The sequence below is a fragment of the Arachis ipaensis genome, chromosome B2 (genome assembly GCF_059453495.1).
Source record: "Arachis ipaensis isolate K30076 ecotype BB chromosome B2, ASM5945349v1, whole genome shotgun sequence".
In the NCBI taxonomy this organism is placed as follows: Eukaryota; Viridiplantae; Streptophyta; class Magnoliopsida; order Fabales; family Fabaceae; genus Arachis; species Arachis ipaensis.
Window position 1 is genome coordinate 4,115,654 of NC_142437.1, and position 19,377 is coordinate 4,135,030.

Sequence of the window (19,377 nt, forward strand, 5' to 3'; positions counted from 1 at the left end):
GCTAATTGCTTTTTCAAGTGATGATATTGCTTATACAACAATTTCTAATCAAACGGTATCAACAAGTGATTTTATTCTCTAGTGGCGAAGGAGAGTGCGAGAAAAAAGAGTGAAAAATGATCCAAACTCTCAGCTTAAAAGTTTCATGTTAATAATAAGAAAATGACGAAGAAAATTAAGAACAATAAATAATCCTTTCTTTCCCTTCAAAACTAAGCTAAGACTACAAGTAGCATATACATTGGATAGTTCATGATCATGTCACATTTAAGAAGCTTCAACAACATATTTTCCGTCCGAAAAAAAAACTATCGTATTTATATATATAATTATTCCATTCGTAACTAGATACATAAAAAAATGAGTTATTTTTGGACGAAATTAACTGTGTCTATGTTGTTATTATTAAACCATGATATGGTAATATCTTATTCTCTAGGTCTTTGTGTAAAACCAATAAGAACTTAATTTGTTACAATCCAATCACAATGAGTTAAACATCTTCACCAGTTTTTGCTGTCATTGGCGAAGTCTTCAAACCCCACAAAGCTCGCAGAGTGCAAACAAATTCATGTAAAGCTTTTAGTCACCTAATGCATCTCGCAGACGCATTTGGCAAATAACCTTTTGAGCCTTTATTCAAAATGTGGCCAATTCAGCTATACCCACCACCTGTTCGACCAAATGCCCCACAAGAACGTTATCACTTGGACAACCTTAATTTCTGCAAATCTTAGAAATGGGTATCTCCCAAAAGCCTTTGACATGTTCAATCACATGCGTGAGGTTGGTGAGAGTCCCAATGAGTACACGTTATCTGCACTGCTCCATGCTTGTGCTGATCCTGGTTTGAGGGATGTTGGTTTGCAGCTTCATGGTGTGTTGGTTCGGTGTGGCCTTGAGAGGGACAAGTTTGCTGGGAGCTCTCTTGTGTATATGTACTTTAACAGTGACAGCGATCTTAAAAGTGCTTCTTGTGTCTTTCATGAATTGTTGGAGAGGGACCTTGTTGCTTGGAATGTCAGGGTTTCTGGATTTGCTCAAGTTGGTAAATTTGGTGTGGTGAAGAGGTTGTTTAGTGAAATGAGGAGGTTCATTTCTTAAGACCTGATCACAGTACTTTTATTGGCTTGTTCAAGTGTTATTCGTTGTTGGACTAGGTTAGGGGAGTTCATGGGCTGGTGTTTAAGTTTGGTGCCGAAGTTGATATGGTGGTTGGCACTTGGCAGAACTCTGGTTGACTTGTATGCTGAATTTAGGGACATAGATTCTTGCAGGAAAATCTTTGACTACATGGAGGAAAAGGATAGTTTATTAGTAAAAACATACCTAATATACAACACATTTAAGATTCGGAATATGAAATCAAAGTTTCAAATTGTTGCACCTCTTGAAGCTCCCTTTTAACATTCTCCAGACCTCCAATATCATCATAGGAAACATTTGGAACCTCCATCATGGTTCACGTAAACAATTGCCACATTAAAGGTCAACATAATAATAACAGAACATTTTCATTCAATTTTGTAACTGAAATAATAACAGAACTTAATAAATACAAGGAAATACAAAGGATAAGACATTAATATGCATTGTATATATTTGCAAGAGTAGTGTCTTTCTTTTCCAAAGTTTATGCAATCAAAAAAGATTAATCATGCTTAGAATCATTCAGGTTGAGAATTCAGCAAGGGAACTCACTTTTGCACACAACACAGATGGGTTTGAAGAAGCCCAAGCAGTTTGGAAGTGCTCATTGGTGACAACCATAGAATTCAAAATTTCAATATCACTCGATTCATCCTCCAAGTCAATCACATCCATCTTCTCTCTTATACACTGCAGAATAAAATCTCTTATTCAAGGTCTGCTCCTATATAACCATGAGTGTCCCTTACAACTCTTTCAAGATCAACCTGAAAAAACACAGAAAAACAATTTAGAATTGTTAAGCATAACATTTACAATTTAGATTTAAAGTGAGGAACTTGAACTTTTAATCTTTCTTTTCACTTTTCTTGAACCAATCAACTACATATCAAAACAATAGATTACAAGTTCAAGTTCCTCACTTCAAATCACAACTGTAACATATATTATGCATGTCAATTTTCCTCTTTATTATCTTGATTTCTAGATACCTATTATAAACACAACATTTCACAGCTAGATCAAAGAATTATTGCTATCAGAAGTCCATTTCCTATTTTATGAATAAAGCTAGCACTAGAAACACATAACTAGACTTTCTTATCACATTGAATTAATAACAACAGTAGTATTGAGAGAGATAAACTCACTGATCAGAAGATGAGGATTGACCCTTTTGAGGAGCAGGTGAGGTTGGATCAGCCATGACCTTTATCAGAACTTATTCTTGGTCTACGATGTTTAGCAGCTTAGCTATATATGCAAAAGTTTGGGCTGTGTTAATTCATAATACACATTAACTATCACACGAAAGTGTGTGTGAAAAAATAGTAAAAAAGAATTAAATAAATTAATATATTTGACTAAATTATTTAAAGTAATACATGTTGAGATCTTAATTATCATTTTACATGAATAATCATCTCTTTTTATTAAATATTTTAATAAATAATTATTCATGTAAATCAATCCTGTCAATGCTATTTCAATTTAACAACAATGGAGCAACCACTAAGCTCCCATATCAACTGCAAAAAATTGCACCACCTCTTATGCAACAAAAATTTTCTCATTGACAGCCTCATACATGCAATTTTGGAAGCTTAAAAGGCCAAAGAGCCCAAGTCTGGATTAAACTGACTGCAACCAGGTACCTTCCGCACAGAATTTCCTCATTGACAGCTTCATATATGCAATTTTGGAAGCTTAAAAGGCCAAAGAGCCCAAGTCTGGATTAAACTGACTGCAACCAGGTACCTTTCGCACCCTACTGTTCCTCATCTTCGTTCTTACAAGGGAAACATCTATCCAACGATCCGCTGCTGCATAGATGTTAGACAACAGCACATAGTTAGCAGCATTTTGAGGTTCAATCTCAAAAAGTTGATTAGCAGCAATCTCTCCTAACTCTGAATCACCGTATGCTTTACATGCCCCAAGAAGTGCACCCCAGGCAGCAGCATGAGATTCCACCGGCATTACTTTTATAAGCTCATAAGCATCCCGTAAATGCCCTGATCGACTTAGAAGGTCAACCATACATGCATAGTGATCAGGTGAAGGACTAACACAGTACTTTTCCTTCATAGAGCGAAAGTAGTTCCAGCCCTCATCAACAAGTCCAGCATGACTACAAGCTGTTAGAATGATTTTGAAGGCCACCTCATCCGGAGTTAGCCCATCCTTCACCATCCTGTTAAAGAACTTCAGTGCATCTTCCTCGAATCCATGAATTGACAACCCTTGTATCATCGAACAATATGAGACTAGATCACGGTTAGGCATTTCTTCAAATAATTTTAATGCCCTTTCCATGTTTCCACATTTAGCATTCATATCCAGAAGCGCTGCAATCACGTGGTCCTGTTTCATATCAATAGAGCTCTTGTTTACATAAGAATCAACCCATCGAGCCAGTTCTAAATTACCCAACTGAGAAGAAGCCGACATCAAGCTAACCAATATGAATTCATCAGGTTTCACATTCATTGACTCCATCTCAAGAAATACTCTCAAGGCCCTGTTAGGTTGACCATTCTGTACATACCCTGATATCAAAGTAGACCATGCAACAATATCCTTTTCCGGAGCTTGGTCGAACAAGAACCTTGAGGTAGCCATGTCACCAGCCTTTGCATAGCCATCAATCATGATCGTGAAAGAAACAACACTCTTTTTCGGCATAGCATCAAACACTACCCTAGCATTGCCCAAATCCCCCACCTTCACAAAACCCCATATCATCACATTCCATGATGTCACATTCCTTTGAGGCATTTCATCAAACAGCCTCTTTGCCTCCACCATATCCCCATCCTTCACATAGCCAACCACTATAGCCGTCCATGAAACTACATTCTTCTCACACATTCCATCAAACACCTTGCGAGCGTCACCAATCTTTCCACATTTCCCATACATATCGACCAAACAGGTTCCAACAAACATATTACCTTCAACCCCACACCTCAATGCCGAGCCATGGAGCAATTTTCCTTCCCAGGACCTAGACATGCTTGAACAGGCCTTAATCACAGAAGAGTAAGTGTACCTATCGGGAAGAGACCCATGTGCCTTCATGCGAATAAAAGTAGAGAAGGTGTCAAAAAAAAAACTTCCTTTGGTGTGGGCTCCGATGAGGGAGTTCCAGAGGAAAGGGGAAGGGCTAAGGACGCAGTCAAAGACGGCGGTGTAATATGAAGCAGTGGTGGCAAAGGAGGCGGAAATGGAAATGAAGCAGGAGATGATATGGTGATCTTGCTCTAGGCCTCGTTGAATGATGGAGGCGTGGACTTGGTAGAGGTGATGAATGGTCTTGCAGGCCTTGAGAAGGGTGGTAATGGTGGCAGTGGAACGTGGCGGAGAAGAAGAGTGTTGAAATATTGAATTCATTGGAAAGAGCTGCTTTTTGCTCTCCGTGATTTCTCTGCTTAAGTCATTCACTTTGATACATTCTTGATAAATCTACACACCAAAAAAGATTGAAATGATGATAAGAAAGTGGCAATATGACGCTTCAATACATAGTTATCAAAACCGAACCGGTTATTGACTCAGTCATACGACTGGATCACCGGTTCAACCGATGGGTCACTGATTCACCCGATTGACCCGGTCATAATTAAATAAAATATAAAATTATAAAAATAAAATTAACATCAAAAGCAAGATTCTAAAAACCGGACCAGCCATCAAACCGTTTTGGTCACTAATTCACTGGTTCATTAGTCTAACCGGTTCAACCGTGGTCTAACTGGAAAAACCGTTTTATAATAAAATAATAAATAAATTATGAATAAATACTCTGAAACATAATTATAGTCTAATATAAATTTTAAAATGTCTTCCAAATATAAAGTAATACATCAACCAAAATCTAATATAACCTTTGATTTCATAATTATTAATAATTTATCATTTATTAGTCATTACATCACTATTGAACTCATTAAGATAGTAAAAAAAAAATCATTGAATTAACCAAACTAATAACAAATATTCAATTATCTAGAACTTTTTGAATCAAACTCTTTGACCTTGATGTATTTTCAGAAGGTGGATCAACAGTTGACTGTCTCGCTTGATAAAAAATATCATCCACATTGGTACCTTTGGTAGGATCTTGGACAAGCATGCTACTATAACCATGAAAACAATATGTCACTCACTTTCAGCTCCACATACACGATTGTTTTTAAATTCTTTTTAGTGATACGGGTGCCAAAAACAGCAATCTCCTCTTAAATAATACCAAATACCATTAGCTGTGCATGCAATTGGTCAAGGCCAAAAAGAATTGGAAATAAGTAATATCAGAGAAAGTTCATAGAATGAAAGCAAAGGAGATAATCATGCAACCAGCAAAGAGGCATTCAACATCATATTAAACACACAACGAAATTAGAAGACAAGCAAAAAGAACTAAGTCGAAAAAGAGATGCCAAAACAGCAAAAGTAGTTCAAACTCTGTCAAATATATGTCGAATTGATCAAATAATAATGAACACATACAATACAACTAATATTTTGAGAAAACCAGCATTTTGGCCACCCAAAGTTTTGGTTTCCAACAAAATTGCCCCCCAAAAGAAAAAAATAACATCATGCCCCCCAAAGAATAGCACTCTCCAACAAAATGCACCAACAGTTGCTAATCTTTGACGTGCCACATAGGCAAAATGGTGCATCAATGGAGGTTGCAAATTTCAGCGACATACGCACAATGACAGAGAACCCGACTAATACAACAGCACGTCGTAACTCAAGTTGCACAAAGTAACCAAAGGTGCTTGAACTCAGATATACACACAGCAAAATTCTTGGCACAGTGTGCTAACTAACTAAGTCAACTATAGCAGATGCAAACAAAGCCAATTCTTGATTGAATCCTAAATCCTTAATAAAAAATAATATGGCGGATTCCCAATTCTTGGCACCGTTTCTGGAGGTAATCTAACTGCCATGGTGTTTAATCACATCAGTAAAGAACCTGAGCTAATCACAAAACATTCATTAATCAATAAAATCGCAACACACAAAACCAGAGCTAATCACAAAAACAGAGCATAAAAAAGTAGAAAAAAAACGAAGAACAACTGAACAACTGAAGAACAAGCGAGCAAGACATTCACTGACCTTCGAAGACGACGCCGACCAGACGACGGCGAGAAGATGCAAAGAGTAGGGGATGGGGCGAGCTCGTGGAAGAAGAGAGCAGGGGGGATGGAGACTTGGGGGCAGTGGCTACACGGATGGACGGCGGCCGAGCTCAACGGATGGATGCAGCAGTGGCCCAACGGAAAGGCGGCAGTGGGTCGAAAAGAGTAGCTAGGGTTGGATAAGGGAGAGTGAATGATTCGGGGCAAGCAGAACATAGGCTGAGAGGAGGGAGAAGCAAGGTTCTGAGAACCGGACCGGTCATCGAACCGTTTTACTCACTGGTTTACTGGTCCAACCGGTCCAACCGTAATTCAACCGAAAAAATCGTTTCAAAATAAAATAATAAATAAATTATAGAACAACTCTCATCAACACAATAAAAAACAATCAATAAATCATCAACACAATAAAAATTATAGAATATGTGTATTGCTATAATATAAAATTACAGAACATGTCTACTGGCATGTTACTTATTATTATGACTGCCTCTATCACCAGTTCATTGTGCTGATGGTTTTCAATGCTGCAAGCTACTCCACTCCTAACTTTGAGCTGCTCCCTAATAAAGTTTCAAGTAGAAATTTCAAAACATTTTAATACTATGGCTCAAAACATATTCAAGCTTGAGGTGTATGCATGTATTCAATGAAATCAAAGCAAAACTAACTGTGAGAAGAACATTAAACTTAATCGTGGTTTTCATAGAAAGCATTCCATCTGTTTTACAAGCTTCAAATATAAACAGCTCAAATGCTCATCAATAAAATAGGAAAATTATGTAGATGTTTTTCCTCTCTAAAATAAATAGTCCAATTGTTAAGTTATTCCAGTTGTCAGTATCAATGTTACAAGAAAATCTCAGCTTGAAATCAACCTATTATACATCACACTCCAAAAGATTATCAATTTTAACCCAATTTTATCAAGATCAGCACAATGATTAACAACAAAAAAAAGCACTGAGTGAGGTAATGAGCACAAAATCAAGAAACTTTAATAAAATTTAACATCAGAAAAAAAGCAAGAACAAGCCAATAACAGTTTATCAGTACCAATTTAGCATCAATCAATAAGCCAGTAACAGAGTTCATTAATCAAGAACAGGCTAGAACAAGCCAGAGTAGTGAGCAAAGCCAATCAAGTTTTTAACAGAGTTTTCACAAGGTTAACACAAAAATTAACATGCTTTAACAAAGATTAACAAAGTTTTTAACCCAATTTTAACAAGCTCAGCACAATGATTAACAACAAAAAAAGTCCTAAATGAGGTAATGAGCACAAAATCAAGAAACTTTAACAAAATTTAACAACAGATAAAAAAAAGCCAAGAACAAGCCAGTAACAGTTTATCAGTACCAATTTAGCATCAATCAATAAGCCAATGATTAACAAGCTCAGCACAATGATTAACAACAAAAAAAAAAGTACTGCATGAGGTAATGAGCACAAAATCAAGAAACTTTAACAAAATTTAACAACAGACAAAAAAGCCAAGAACAAGCCGGTAACAGTTTATCCGTACCAATTTAGCATCAATCAATAAGCCAGTAACAGAGTTAATTAATCAAGAATAGGCTAGAACAAGCCAGAGTAGTGAGCAAAGCCAATCAGCCAAGAACAAGCACTAAGCACTGACAGAGCATCCAATTAACTCAAGCACAAAGTAAAAAAACAAAACAGCAACACAACACTTAATCAATAATCATCAATCAGTGAAAAACAAAACACCAACAGTGAGTATTAAAAACGACGATCACTAACCATCGAAGAACAAGCATGAAGAGGGTTTGGTTTCTGAACAGACAATTAAAAAAAACACGAAGAACAAGCACTAGCAGCGAGCATTGACCTTCGACGGACGACGGAGAGCGGTTGAGCGCAACGGACCACGGCGAACAGGCGACTGATGAGAGCGAACAGGGGATGGTGAGAGCGAAGTAACGAACGCCGATAGCACGAAGATGGAAGTTCTTGAGTGCGACGGAGGCGGCAGCAGCAGTCTCTCACTCCAACAGACGGCGACAAGATTGGTGGACGCTAGGGTTTGATTTCTTTGGTGGAGGCTAGGGCATTTTGCTGATGACTAAGGAAGGAGTTGGAGAAGGGAGTCAAACGCGTGCAATCCCTTTTTTTCCTTTCAACAAAGGAAATGGCCTCGTTTCCTGTAAACCGGCCGGGTCCCTGTCCGGTTTGACCGAACCGCCTAAGCTATCGGTTCGCGGTCAGACGGGTTCGACCGACCAGTTCGGTCCGGTTTTTTCAGAACATTGGGGAGAAGTGAAGTGGTTCAGTTAAGCAATTAGTAGGCCAAAGTTGCAAATGACGTCGTTTCCTTCGAACCAGCCAGTTCATGGTCTAGTCCAACTGCTGGTTCTCGGCCGATTCAGTGATTTTTACCGGATTTGCTTTCAGCGGTTTTTCATACCTAACCGATTTGGTCTGATTTTCAGAACATTAATCAAAAGTTAAAACTTAAAATGATGTCTTCACAAACATATTAATAACAATCAAGTATCAATTCTTAGATATAACTAATGATGCAAAAAGAAATAAAAACTAATCACTAATACAAAATACTTTCTAAATTTAAATCAAGAGAAGGAAAAAGACAACACAATCAGTAAATAAAATCCAAAAAATAATCTAAAAATCGACATCTATATCTTTATAAAACAAATTTAAAGTTTGACGACATTTCCTTCATTTTAATTTGTATCTATATTTATATTTGTGTATTTTTCACAAATCAATACTAAGAATAATTCATAATAATACAAAAAGAAAGCATGGAAACAACAATTTAACTGAATAATTTTTTATTTCAGAGAATATGAACCTCATTTTCAACGACAAATTCAACTATAATAATTATCAGCAACAAAAGATTTAGCTCAAAAGATGATTTACAAACATCAACATAAAATTTAGCCAAGTGATTATTTCACCAAGACAACAATAACTTCAATCGTGATAATAAATTGAAACAAATTTAAGTGAGTGATTATTACGACAACAAAGTCAACGTTCAATCATAAACGAATTCATTTAGCAATGAGTAAATTGAAGTTAAGTAGGGGTGAGCACGGGTTGGTTTGGTTCGGATTTATGGTAAAATTAGAACCGAACCGATCAAAATGTAATTGGTTCAGTTTGGTTCGAATTTGTATTTTTTTGTACATGTACCCGAACTAAACCAAACCGATTAAGAACGGATTGGTTTGGTTCGGGTAATTGGGTACCCGATGACTTTGAAATTCATAAAAAAAAACCAAATTTTTATCTTAAAAATTCAACAAGTACAATAAACATGTAACATCAATAGAAATAATCCAAATATGTTAAACACCAAATACATTAAAAACTAAACTCATTAAAATCCAAACATATTAATAATGAATAATCATTGTCTAATGGAAAAGCCATATATATATTTTTTATTTAATTAATATATGATCGAGTTTGCGGGTTGGTTCGGGTTCCGCACCCCCAAAACCGATACCCGAACCAATCACTAACAAAAACTATCGGTTTGATTCGAATTGGACCCGATTACCCGTTTGTTTCAGAACCAATTTAATTGGTTCGGTTCGGGTTCGGACGGATAATCGGATACCCGCTACCCGTGCTCACCCCTAAAGTTAAGTGATTATTTTCTCAAGTTCTTTCCTCCATGAACTTGCTTCAGCGTTCTTGCTGAATGGAGAAGGAAGAAAGGGTTTTATTTAAGTGGGTGTGACTTGTGGGTTGGGCCTTGGGCCCATACGGGCCCGGTTCGTTCGGTTCGGTCCGCTCGGCCTAATCTTAAGCCAAATTCTTTAAAATTAGTGTCAAAATTCTTATTTTAATTTTTTCTACTCAATTAAACTATAAAATTTTATTTTTTTAATTTCTTAGATTAATAATTAGTTTATTAGCTAATTATTCACTAATTACTCCGGGTTTACATTCTACCCCCTAACAGAAATTTTCGTTCTCGAAAATTTGCTCTCAATTTTCCATATACGCTCCCTCAGATTCAACAAATCTCTTACCATTCATTTTGTCATTCTCCAACATTAGTCTAACACCCTATTCCCATTTCAAGCCTGAGTTAAACCCGTCTATTTCATTCTTAGTTTCGTCAAACTCTTTTTTATTGACTACTAACTCCCTTATCCTCCAAGAATCCTATCCAAACCAAATCGATCTCTAATCCTTTTCAACTATCTCAAACACTAATCAATTTTCCAATCTCTTAGTCTAATTCAGTCCGTTATAGCCTAAATCACACACACGTTTCACTCCTCGATCCTACATTGATTCCTCAAGACACCCTCATATCCTAAAACTCCTTTATCACATCGATACAATTTTAGAGCCACCAAAATTGCCATGCTTCCGTAGCGTCACTCTGATTATAAGCCACTAAGATTTTAATCATTCACATACTCTACCAGAACACTCCTTGAATCTCTTTATCTCTCTAACTAAGCGCTATTGACCTTTACTCCAGCTGCACGAGTTCTAATCTTTCGGTTTCTTTCATCACCAGGTCCATCACCGCCTTTATCACTGTTTCAAGCTTGTTGTCTCATCACGTCAGCAATTATCTGTGCAGTCGCCCTATCGTCAATCGTATCACTTCACTCGTACCCACGAGACGCCATTTGAGTCTTGTCCACACTGAACAATTGATATTAAGGTGATCAGTCTTAATATCTAAAGTCTAGTGCTTCGAATCTCCAAAGGTAATGCTCATGAACATTTATGCTATATATGTCAAGCAAACATCCTAAATAGCACGTACACACAACCAAAGTATGCTCAGAAGCATATTTAGTCTATTCCCCAGGCTCTACGGGAATGAACTACTCTGATACCATAATGTAACACCCTACCACACAGAGTCTTATGCTTAAGTTATAAAACTGAGGTGGCGAGGTATTACGACCTCTAAAAAAATATGTATATATAATAATAGTTGAAAGGAATTTTAACTAGAAGCTTGTGAATAAAAGTTTAGAACAAAAGTCGTAACGCTCACATGAACGATAGACGTAAACTGGGTAGGTTAAGAGTAAGACGCCAAAGGTATATATATACACACTAGAAGATTTTCAAGGATACAGATAACAAAGCTCTTGACTCGGCTTGCGAATTTTAAACCGGCCAGAGTATATACATATACATATATACAAATAAATCCAAAAGTAAGCCAAAACATAAAACTGACAACCTGTTTCTCTGAGCCAACCTTTAAGAGGGACAAACATAAAATACAAGATGGAGAATCTAAATACATATATAGATATAAGTAAAAATACAACCCTGAGTCCCAAGAGTTCTTCACTTCATCGGAGTCTCTAGAATACAGAGTGGTGCTTCTCAACCTGCATCTGAAAAACAACAATATTGTATGGGATGAGAATCGGGGATTCTCAGTATGGTCAAGGTGCCCACATATATAATAAATAAGGTCCCGAAAAAGCCAGAGGCAATCCTAGAACGCCGACATTCAGATTATAAAACCTAAAGGAATAAACTGAACCATAAATTTGGTAAAACTCTCTAAGGTACCTAAATAACGATATATCTCTAACCCTGCAGAATACTTCCTGTCTCATTTGACTCGAACCCTGCAGAATACTTCATGTCTCATTTGACTCTAACCTTTACCAATGACCCAACCAATCACGGCCTATGGCCCAAAACAAACCAGTTCGGCCTCTGGCCCAAATAAACTCAATCCAACCTCTGGCCCATTTCAAATCAAATCAACATTATCACCTGTCCACCACCAAGGTACTCAAAACAGAAAGACAATCACAAACACAAGCAAATACAAGGCAAACACAATTAAAGAGCAGTTATCAGTTAAATAGAATTTATCAGATAGGCAAACCAAAACAATTATGCACACCCAAACAAAGCAAACAAATGCAACATGATGCATGCCTGTTCTACTGGCCGTGAGCTCACGCGTCGGTTACTTTGCCAGAACCCAACACATCTGGTAGCTAATCCAGACATTTGTCTCTAGGTTGCGCATCTCCAGGAGGATCATAAACGAAGGAGAGTACCTTTCCACATCGAATGAGCGTGCCTTTCCACCTTCTCCTGGAGGTTATACGAAGGAGAGTGCCTTTCCACATCGAAGGAGTATGCCTTTCTACCTTCTAACCAGAGAAGAATGTGAGAAAAACAATACGAAGGAGAGTGCCTTTCCACGTTCCCCACATCCCCATCACGACAAGAGAGGAAATCCTACATCCTCAACTTGCCATTCGAACACATTTTCAAGTTAACACGCAAGCGGGTTCGCACCTAGACCTTGCCATCTCGACCATTTCAGCCATACTCAGCCACATCACAAGTCAAACGTTACCATCACATGCAAATACCTAATTCTTAGCGGTTTCATCATATACAATTTTACAAACCAATGCAATACAATTCACAAGTCATCCTACTATCATTATCATTATTTAATATCCTCATCAATTACCACAAACAACATATTCTCACAGACAACTCAACATTCAACACCTCATAATCCACTTAACCAATTCCATAACACCAATTCAACAATTATCCTCAACGCATCCCAATCAACAATTTAATTCAACCAACAATCAATTCAACTTATCCTATGGGTCAACTAGCCTAAATTTTCATGACACATTACATATTATATATGAGAAACCAAAACCATACCTTGGCCGATTTTTCGATAAACCCGGAACATCACCATTTGTCACCGTTCCTCAATAGTCCAAGGCTCCAAGACCTCACCAAACATATTTTTCCGACCTCCAAATCCAACTTCAAGTCTCCAATACCACCAATTTATTTCCAAAAATACACAATTCAATCTAATTTCACCAAACAACACTAAAATTACCATAGGGTTCACTAATTAGATAACTTGACACGGATTAAATATTCCTCACCTTACCGACGGAAGTTTGGGACAGAACTCAGCAAATCCACAAAGCTAATTTGCTCCTAAACACCAAAATTCAACAAATTCTCAACAACTTTCGAAACTAAGATGAGAAGATCTGGGTGAGAAAACTCAAGTTTCTTACCAAACTGTTGGGTAGGTTTTGTAGAGGATTCTGAAACGAATGCGTGGCCGCTGACAGCTTGTCAATCGGAGCTCCAGATCAAAAGTTATATGAAGTTGAAATCTAGTAGAGGGTTAGGTTATTTTCTCAAGTTCTTTCCTCCATGAACTTGCTTCAGCGTTCTTGCTGAATGGGGAAGAAAGAAAGGGTTTTATTTAAGTGGGTGTGACTTGTGGGTTGGGCCTTGGACCCAATATAGATCTGGTTCGTCCAGTTCAGTTTGTTCGGTTTAATTTTGGACCAAATTCTTTAAAATTAGTGTCAAAATTCTTATTTTAATATTCTCTACTCCATTAAACTATAAAATTTTATTTTTCAATTTCTTAGATTAATAAATTATTTATTAACTAATTATTCACTAAATACTCGAAATTTACATATTGTCCCTTTCAAACATTTTTCATTTTCACCTACAATGTGATAAAATTTCCATTGGCTCTATATCTGATAAATTATGATAATGCCAGTGAATGTTATTAGACGTCTTATATAGTTTTCGTTCTATGATTGCAATAGAATTCTTGATGTGATTTACTTAAGGAGAGCACGAATTTAATTATAGGTGAGGCTCCATTGATCAAATTGGAAGAATAAAACTATGACAAAAGAAAGACTAATGCATAAAGATTTTATTATAAAAATTTCTGGAAATACTTTTACCATTAAAAGAAATATGCAGCAACTGTTCATGCTACTGGTGTATGATATTTTCACATGATAATCCTGAGCAGGTGCTCATTTTTGTTGATTTTTTCCACAGAAATTGATATTGATGCACTGCTTCAAAAACACTTAAAGAATAGGTACAATGTTTTCATAGTTATGACTCTATTATTGAAGGTGGTAATTTTGATACACTGAAATTTTGACTACCTTGTGTCATTGCTGTTGAACCATTGTTGAATAATTTTAGACTATTTTTTCACACACACTTTTATGTGATAGTTAACGTGTATTATGAATTAACACAAAGCACAAACTTTTGCATATATAACTAAGCTGCTAAACATCGTGTAAGCTTGGAGTATGATATTGAAAGATCAAGAACAAGTTCTGATAAAGGTCTTGGATGATCTAATCTCACTTGCTCCTCAAAAGGGTCAATCCTCTTCTTCTCATCAGTGATTGACAAGTCTTATTAAATATAATTTTTATATGAAGATATTATCATTTAAAGTATCTAGAGAAAAGGACAAATAGGTCCCTGACCTTTTGTCCTGTGGACATTTTCGTCCCTGACCATTGAAAAATACTTTTAAGTCCCTGACCTTCACAAAACTTGGACGGATCAGTCCCTGACGGAGGCATTTGGACGGATCAGTCCTTGACGGATGTATTTGGACGGAGGGACTGATCCATCCAAGTTTTGTGAAGGTCAGGGGTTTAAAAGTATTATTCAATGGTCAAGAAAAAAAATATCCGCGAGACAAAAGGTCAGGGACCTATTTGTCCTTTTCTCAAGTATCTATCACTTCTAATTTATATTAGCATAACATTGGATTAGCTAATTGCTTATTCAAGTGATGATATATTGCTTATACAACAATTTCTAATCAAACTTAATGGTATCAACAAGTGTAAAAAGAGTGAAAAATGATCCAAACTCCCTTACCTTAAAAGTTTCATGTTAATAATAAGAAAGTGATGAAGATAATTAAGAACAATGCATAACCCTTTCTTTTCCTTCAAAACTAAGCTAAAGCTATAAGTAGCATAATTGCATTGGATAGTTCATGATCATGTCAAAAACCATGGAATCAAAACCATCATATTCAAGTAAAACAAATTTAAGAGAAGTTTCAACAGCATATTTTTCGTCCGAAAAAAAACTATCGTATTTTTAAACCATAAAAGCCGACAGTTATTTTCGGACGAAATTAACTATGTCTATGTTATTATTAAACCATGATATGGTAATATCTTGTTGTCTAGGTTTTTGTGTAAAACCAATAAGAAATTCATTTGTTACAATCCAATGACAATGAGTTGAACATCTTCTATAATCCCTATTGTATCTATAAAGATCATAGACTATTGATCCATTGTTCCATGTTATACCACAAAAGAACAATGTTGTCCCAAGATAGTTGCTATGGAATTTCCAATGGTATTGGCCATTGCTTTCAACTACATGAACACCAAGATCATCATCTCTTGATTTACAATGAATTGTGAAGCTCAATCCATTTTGCAAAAGATTTGTTACTTGAACGGTTGTTATAGGAATTGGAATTGGAAATTTGAATTTCTCTCCATGATGATGATGATGATGATGATGATGATGACCCTCTTGAAATGAAAATGCTTCTTCCCTAATTGAAATAAAAAATAATTGTAGCAAAAAGAAAATGTGCTTCATTCCAAGTATCATTTTGTAGGGAAAATGTTGGAATGGATTAGTGAACTTGCAAATGAAAAAGTTTATGTATATGGGTTTATTTATATACATGTATGATTAATTAATAATTAATTAATCCGTTTTGAGGAATGTAAAATTTGTCATAATAATAATGTAATATGTAAAGGCTTTGAACCATGAAACGGTTTTAGGGTTTTATGGTGAATAATTAAAAAAAAAACGTTTGTATTCTTGCATAAACGTTTTTGGGATACTTAAACCCTCATTAATATTTAGTTTATATTATTGAAGCCACAATTATAAAAATAATATTGATACAATTTTATTTGCCATTTTGACTTATTATTTAAATAGTGTATACTTTATTTATTATTATTTTTTTGTTATCCACGATAGGTCAAAAACTAATTCGTCGCAGATTTAAGTTCCATTAAGGGTGTGTTGCTGACCAATAGATTGCTGCATATAGTAGGCTATATAAAAGAAACGTTCTATTGATAATTAAAATAAGGTTTAATTACTTTATTAGTTCCTATAGTTTTAGCAAATTTTCAGTTAAGTCTTTATATTTTTTTTTCTTTTTAATTAGGTCCCTAAATTATTTTTAATTTTGTAATTAAATCTTTCTTAGCATAAAAGAATATTAGAATTAACTAAATATTTTTCGTAAATTGAATATATTCACAATTAAGAACCTAACTAGATTTTTAACCACATATTTTTTTAGAAGAATATTTTTTAATTTTAACATTTTTAACATAAAAATAATCTACTTATAAAATTAAAAGTAATGTAAAAACTCGATTATATATATATATCTAAAATGATAGAGACCAACAAAAAAATTAAACTTTAAAATAACTTAACTAACAAATATATCCAACTACTATATCCAGAATAATAATATATATAATACTGTATAAAACTAAATAAATTAATCATGCTTATTAATATCAAATCATTTTAAATAATTGATGGTTCAAACATTATTAGTACAGCTACTGAAAACTTTTAATTAATTGAGAGGATCCATTCCCCTTTGTTGATGACTCCATTGACATACATGATAAAGTAGAAGAAGCAATCTACCAAACTTTAAAACTTCCATTCAAATTATTAAATGTGGCCACCATTGATGAGTGTTCATGATGGAATACATAATTAACGGGTTGATTATTCTTATCTCTATCTATGCGTTACAATTAAACACTTACTTAGATCGATACATTTAAAATTACTAATTTGTAATAATCACTTATACACGACCTTAAATTTAACTTGGTGAATAGAAAAGTAGTCATGTTTGGAATCATGTACTAAATGCTAGAATATGGTTAGTCAAAATAGTAAATATATATTTTTAATTTAACGATTTCTGTTAGGAATCATGTTTGTTATAGTCTTTAATATAATTTAATAAAATAATTATCATCGCTAATAAGATAATATCTTTCGTCCTTTTAAAAAAATATAATCGAATAATAATTATAGGATAAACTTTGATATCATATGTTATAATAAATATAATTAACTCAGCTATAAAAATTAACTTATTACAAACTAACAAATGTTATGAATTTTTATATAATTAAAAACTAAAAAAAAAATATGAATACTTATATCATGTCTCTAACATATTTTCTCATACAATAATTTTTTTTTTTGGATTCATGAATCTTATTTGTTTTGCTTTATATATATTGTTTTTCTTTTGTATAATATAAATCTAAATGATTTTTGGATAAAAACCACTCTGATACTATATCTTAAAATTAGGTATATAGTAAAAACTTAAATTGATAAAAATTAAATTATAAATAATTATCTTTCTAATAAATTCTTCCCTACATAAAGCTCTAATTAATCAGAAAATCTCAAAAACTTTAGATACAACATACAAGCAAATTAATCTAATAAGTTATATCTTGTTCAAGATAATATATATAAGGCCGTTTGCATTATTAGATCTTACATATAATTAGTGGCGTTTTTTTTAAATAAAAGTAAAATAGTAATATATCTTAACATTGTAATTTTTGGTGTTTTTAAAAAATATAGAAGATACACAAATTGAAGAGTCCAATTTTTGTATATCAAATCTTTTAATTTTTTAATAGAAATTTCTCGATCCGATTCCTGTGCCTCTCACAAATCGAACGGTCTGGTTTCTGTATTTCTCACAAATCGAACGGTTTGATTTCTATACTTGTCACAAATCAGAGATCTAATTTCTGTACTTCTCACAAATCGAACTCAAACGGCCCAATTTTTGTTTTCTAATTAAACAATTCCACACTTAAAAATAACAATCTAATCAACTCACATTTCGAAAAAATACTATTGCTAACTTTTACCTAAAAAAGTAGTATAATTAATTAAAAACATTTGCCCAACTAAGCTAGAAATCCCAGCACATGAAATACTGGCAAAAGTCAAAGACAATAAGACATGTCGGTAACACTGTATGGAAAACGAAATCTTCATTTGGGTTGGTTTCTCTCCCTCTCCTTCTTATATTTTTGGCCCTTTGGGTGGTATAAAAAAACACACTAAAATTCCAAAAAGGACAAACAAAAATTAAATAACTATACAGGATAGTTGCATTGGGACCATGTACAGTATCCAGTATTGTGGGGACCTATATAGGGCCCACCTAATACATATCTATATATAGATACAGATTTATGAATATTATTTATCTTATGAAAAATGAAAGAAAAAGAAAAGAAGCAAGAATATAATTGTCTTTCTATTTTATCATCTAAAATATTTTTTAATTACTATTTTTTATCTTAAATAAATATTTTTATATATCTAATTAAGGATAAAATAAATTAAACTAATTGTTCAAAACTATATCACTTATTAACTATTCATTATATATATATATATATATATATCAACTATCCCTTTTTTAATAATTTATTATTATTTTTCAAATATTACTATTTTCAATAAAAATAATTTTCCTATTATAAATACTTAAATAGTACATTCTCTTTTATGTAACTTTTTTTTAGTTGTTTTCTAACTAGGACTCACAATATATATTTTATCTGCAGGTACTCAATTCGAATCAACCCATTTGGATAGAGTTATCTACCTAACCCATTGTGAATAGGATAGGATATGGTGCGAATTTGCCTGCAAGCAGGGTAGAGCACGAGTTCAGTGTATACCCTATCCTATTCTACCTGCATCTTTAATATATAATATAATATATATGTAAAAAAGTTATGTATGTAGTGAAGAAAGTGAATGTTAAACTTACAATATTCTTTTTATAAAACTTGAAATAACCACTAAGTTATTTGATAATTATATTATTTATAATTTTATGTTGAATTTCTTTAAGATTTTATTGTTTTTAATTTTAATTTGAACTTAATTTTTTATTTTCAATTTTATTAATATGTATAAAATTTAGAATGGTTGAATTTTATATTTACTTAAAAAAAATTTATTTTTTTGCAGGTAGAGTCGGGTAGAGTAGAGTTTAGAATTATAATGTGCGGGTAGGGTTAGGGTTGAGAGATTCTCAACCCGCAGGTAGGGTAGGGTAGAATTTTAAGAAAGTTTTCAACCCGCGGATAAGATTAG

The 19,377-nt window shown here is 34.1% G+C and overlaps 1 protein-coding gene across 8 annotated transcripts; it reads right to left on the reverse strand.

Annotated features, from left to right (window-relative positions):
* Positions 1–368: 368 nt before the first annotated feature.
* Positions 369–8,434, reverse strand: LOC107623364 (putative pentatricopeptide repeat-containing protein At5g37570). 8 transcript variants are annotated; one of them, XM_088504622.1, is made up of 9 exons: positions 8,162–8,432; positions 6,286–6,871; positions 5,187–5,285; positions 3,059–4,614; positions 2,805–2,972; positions 2,301–2,403; positions 1,702–1,916; positions 1,388–1,450; positions 369–1,289 (listed from the first exon to the last, which is right to left on the reverse strand). In XM_088504622.1, exons 4-5 carry the CDS (start codon positions 4,540–4,542, stop codon positions 2,918–2,920), a joined length of 1,539 nt encoding a protein of 512 aa, XP_088360748.1. In that variant the 5' UTR covers positions 4,543–4,614; positions 5,187–5,285; positions 6,286–6,871; positions 8,162–8,432; the 3' UTR covers positions 369–1,289; positions 1,388–1,450; positions 1,702–1,916; positions 2,301–2,403; positions 2,805–2,917. The 8 variants fall into 8 exon arrangements, with proteins under 8 accessions (XP_088360748.1, XP_088360747.1, XP_020970857.1 ...); XM_088504621.1 differs by having other exon boundaries at positions 5,187–5,288; XM_021115198.2 differs by having other exon boundaries at positions 2,805–4,614; positions 5,187–5,288; positions 8,162–8,434.
* Positions 8,435–19,377: the final 10,943 nt, after the last annotated feature.

Coding starts and splice junctions, on each gene's coding strand:
- LOC107623364 (XM_021115198.2), bottom strand. CDS start 4,542: ATGAATTCAATATTTCAACACTCTTCTTCTCCGCCACGTTCCACTGCC.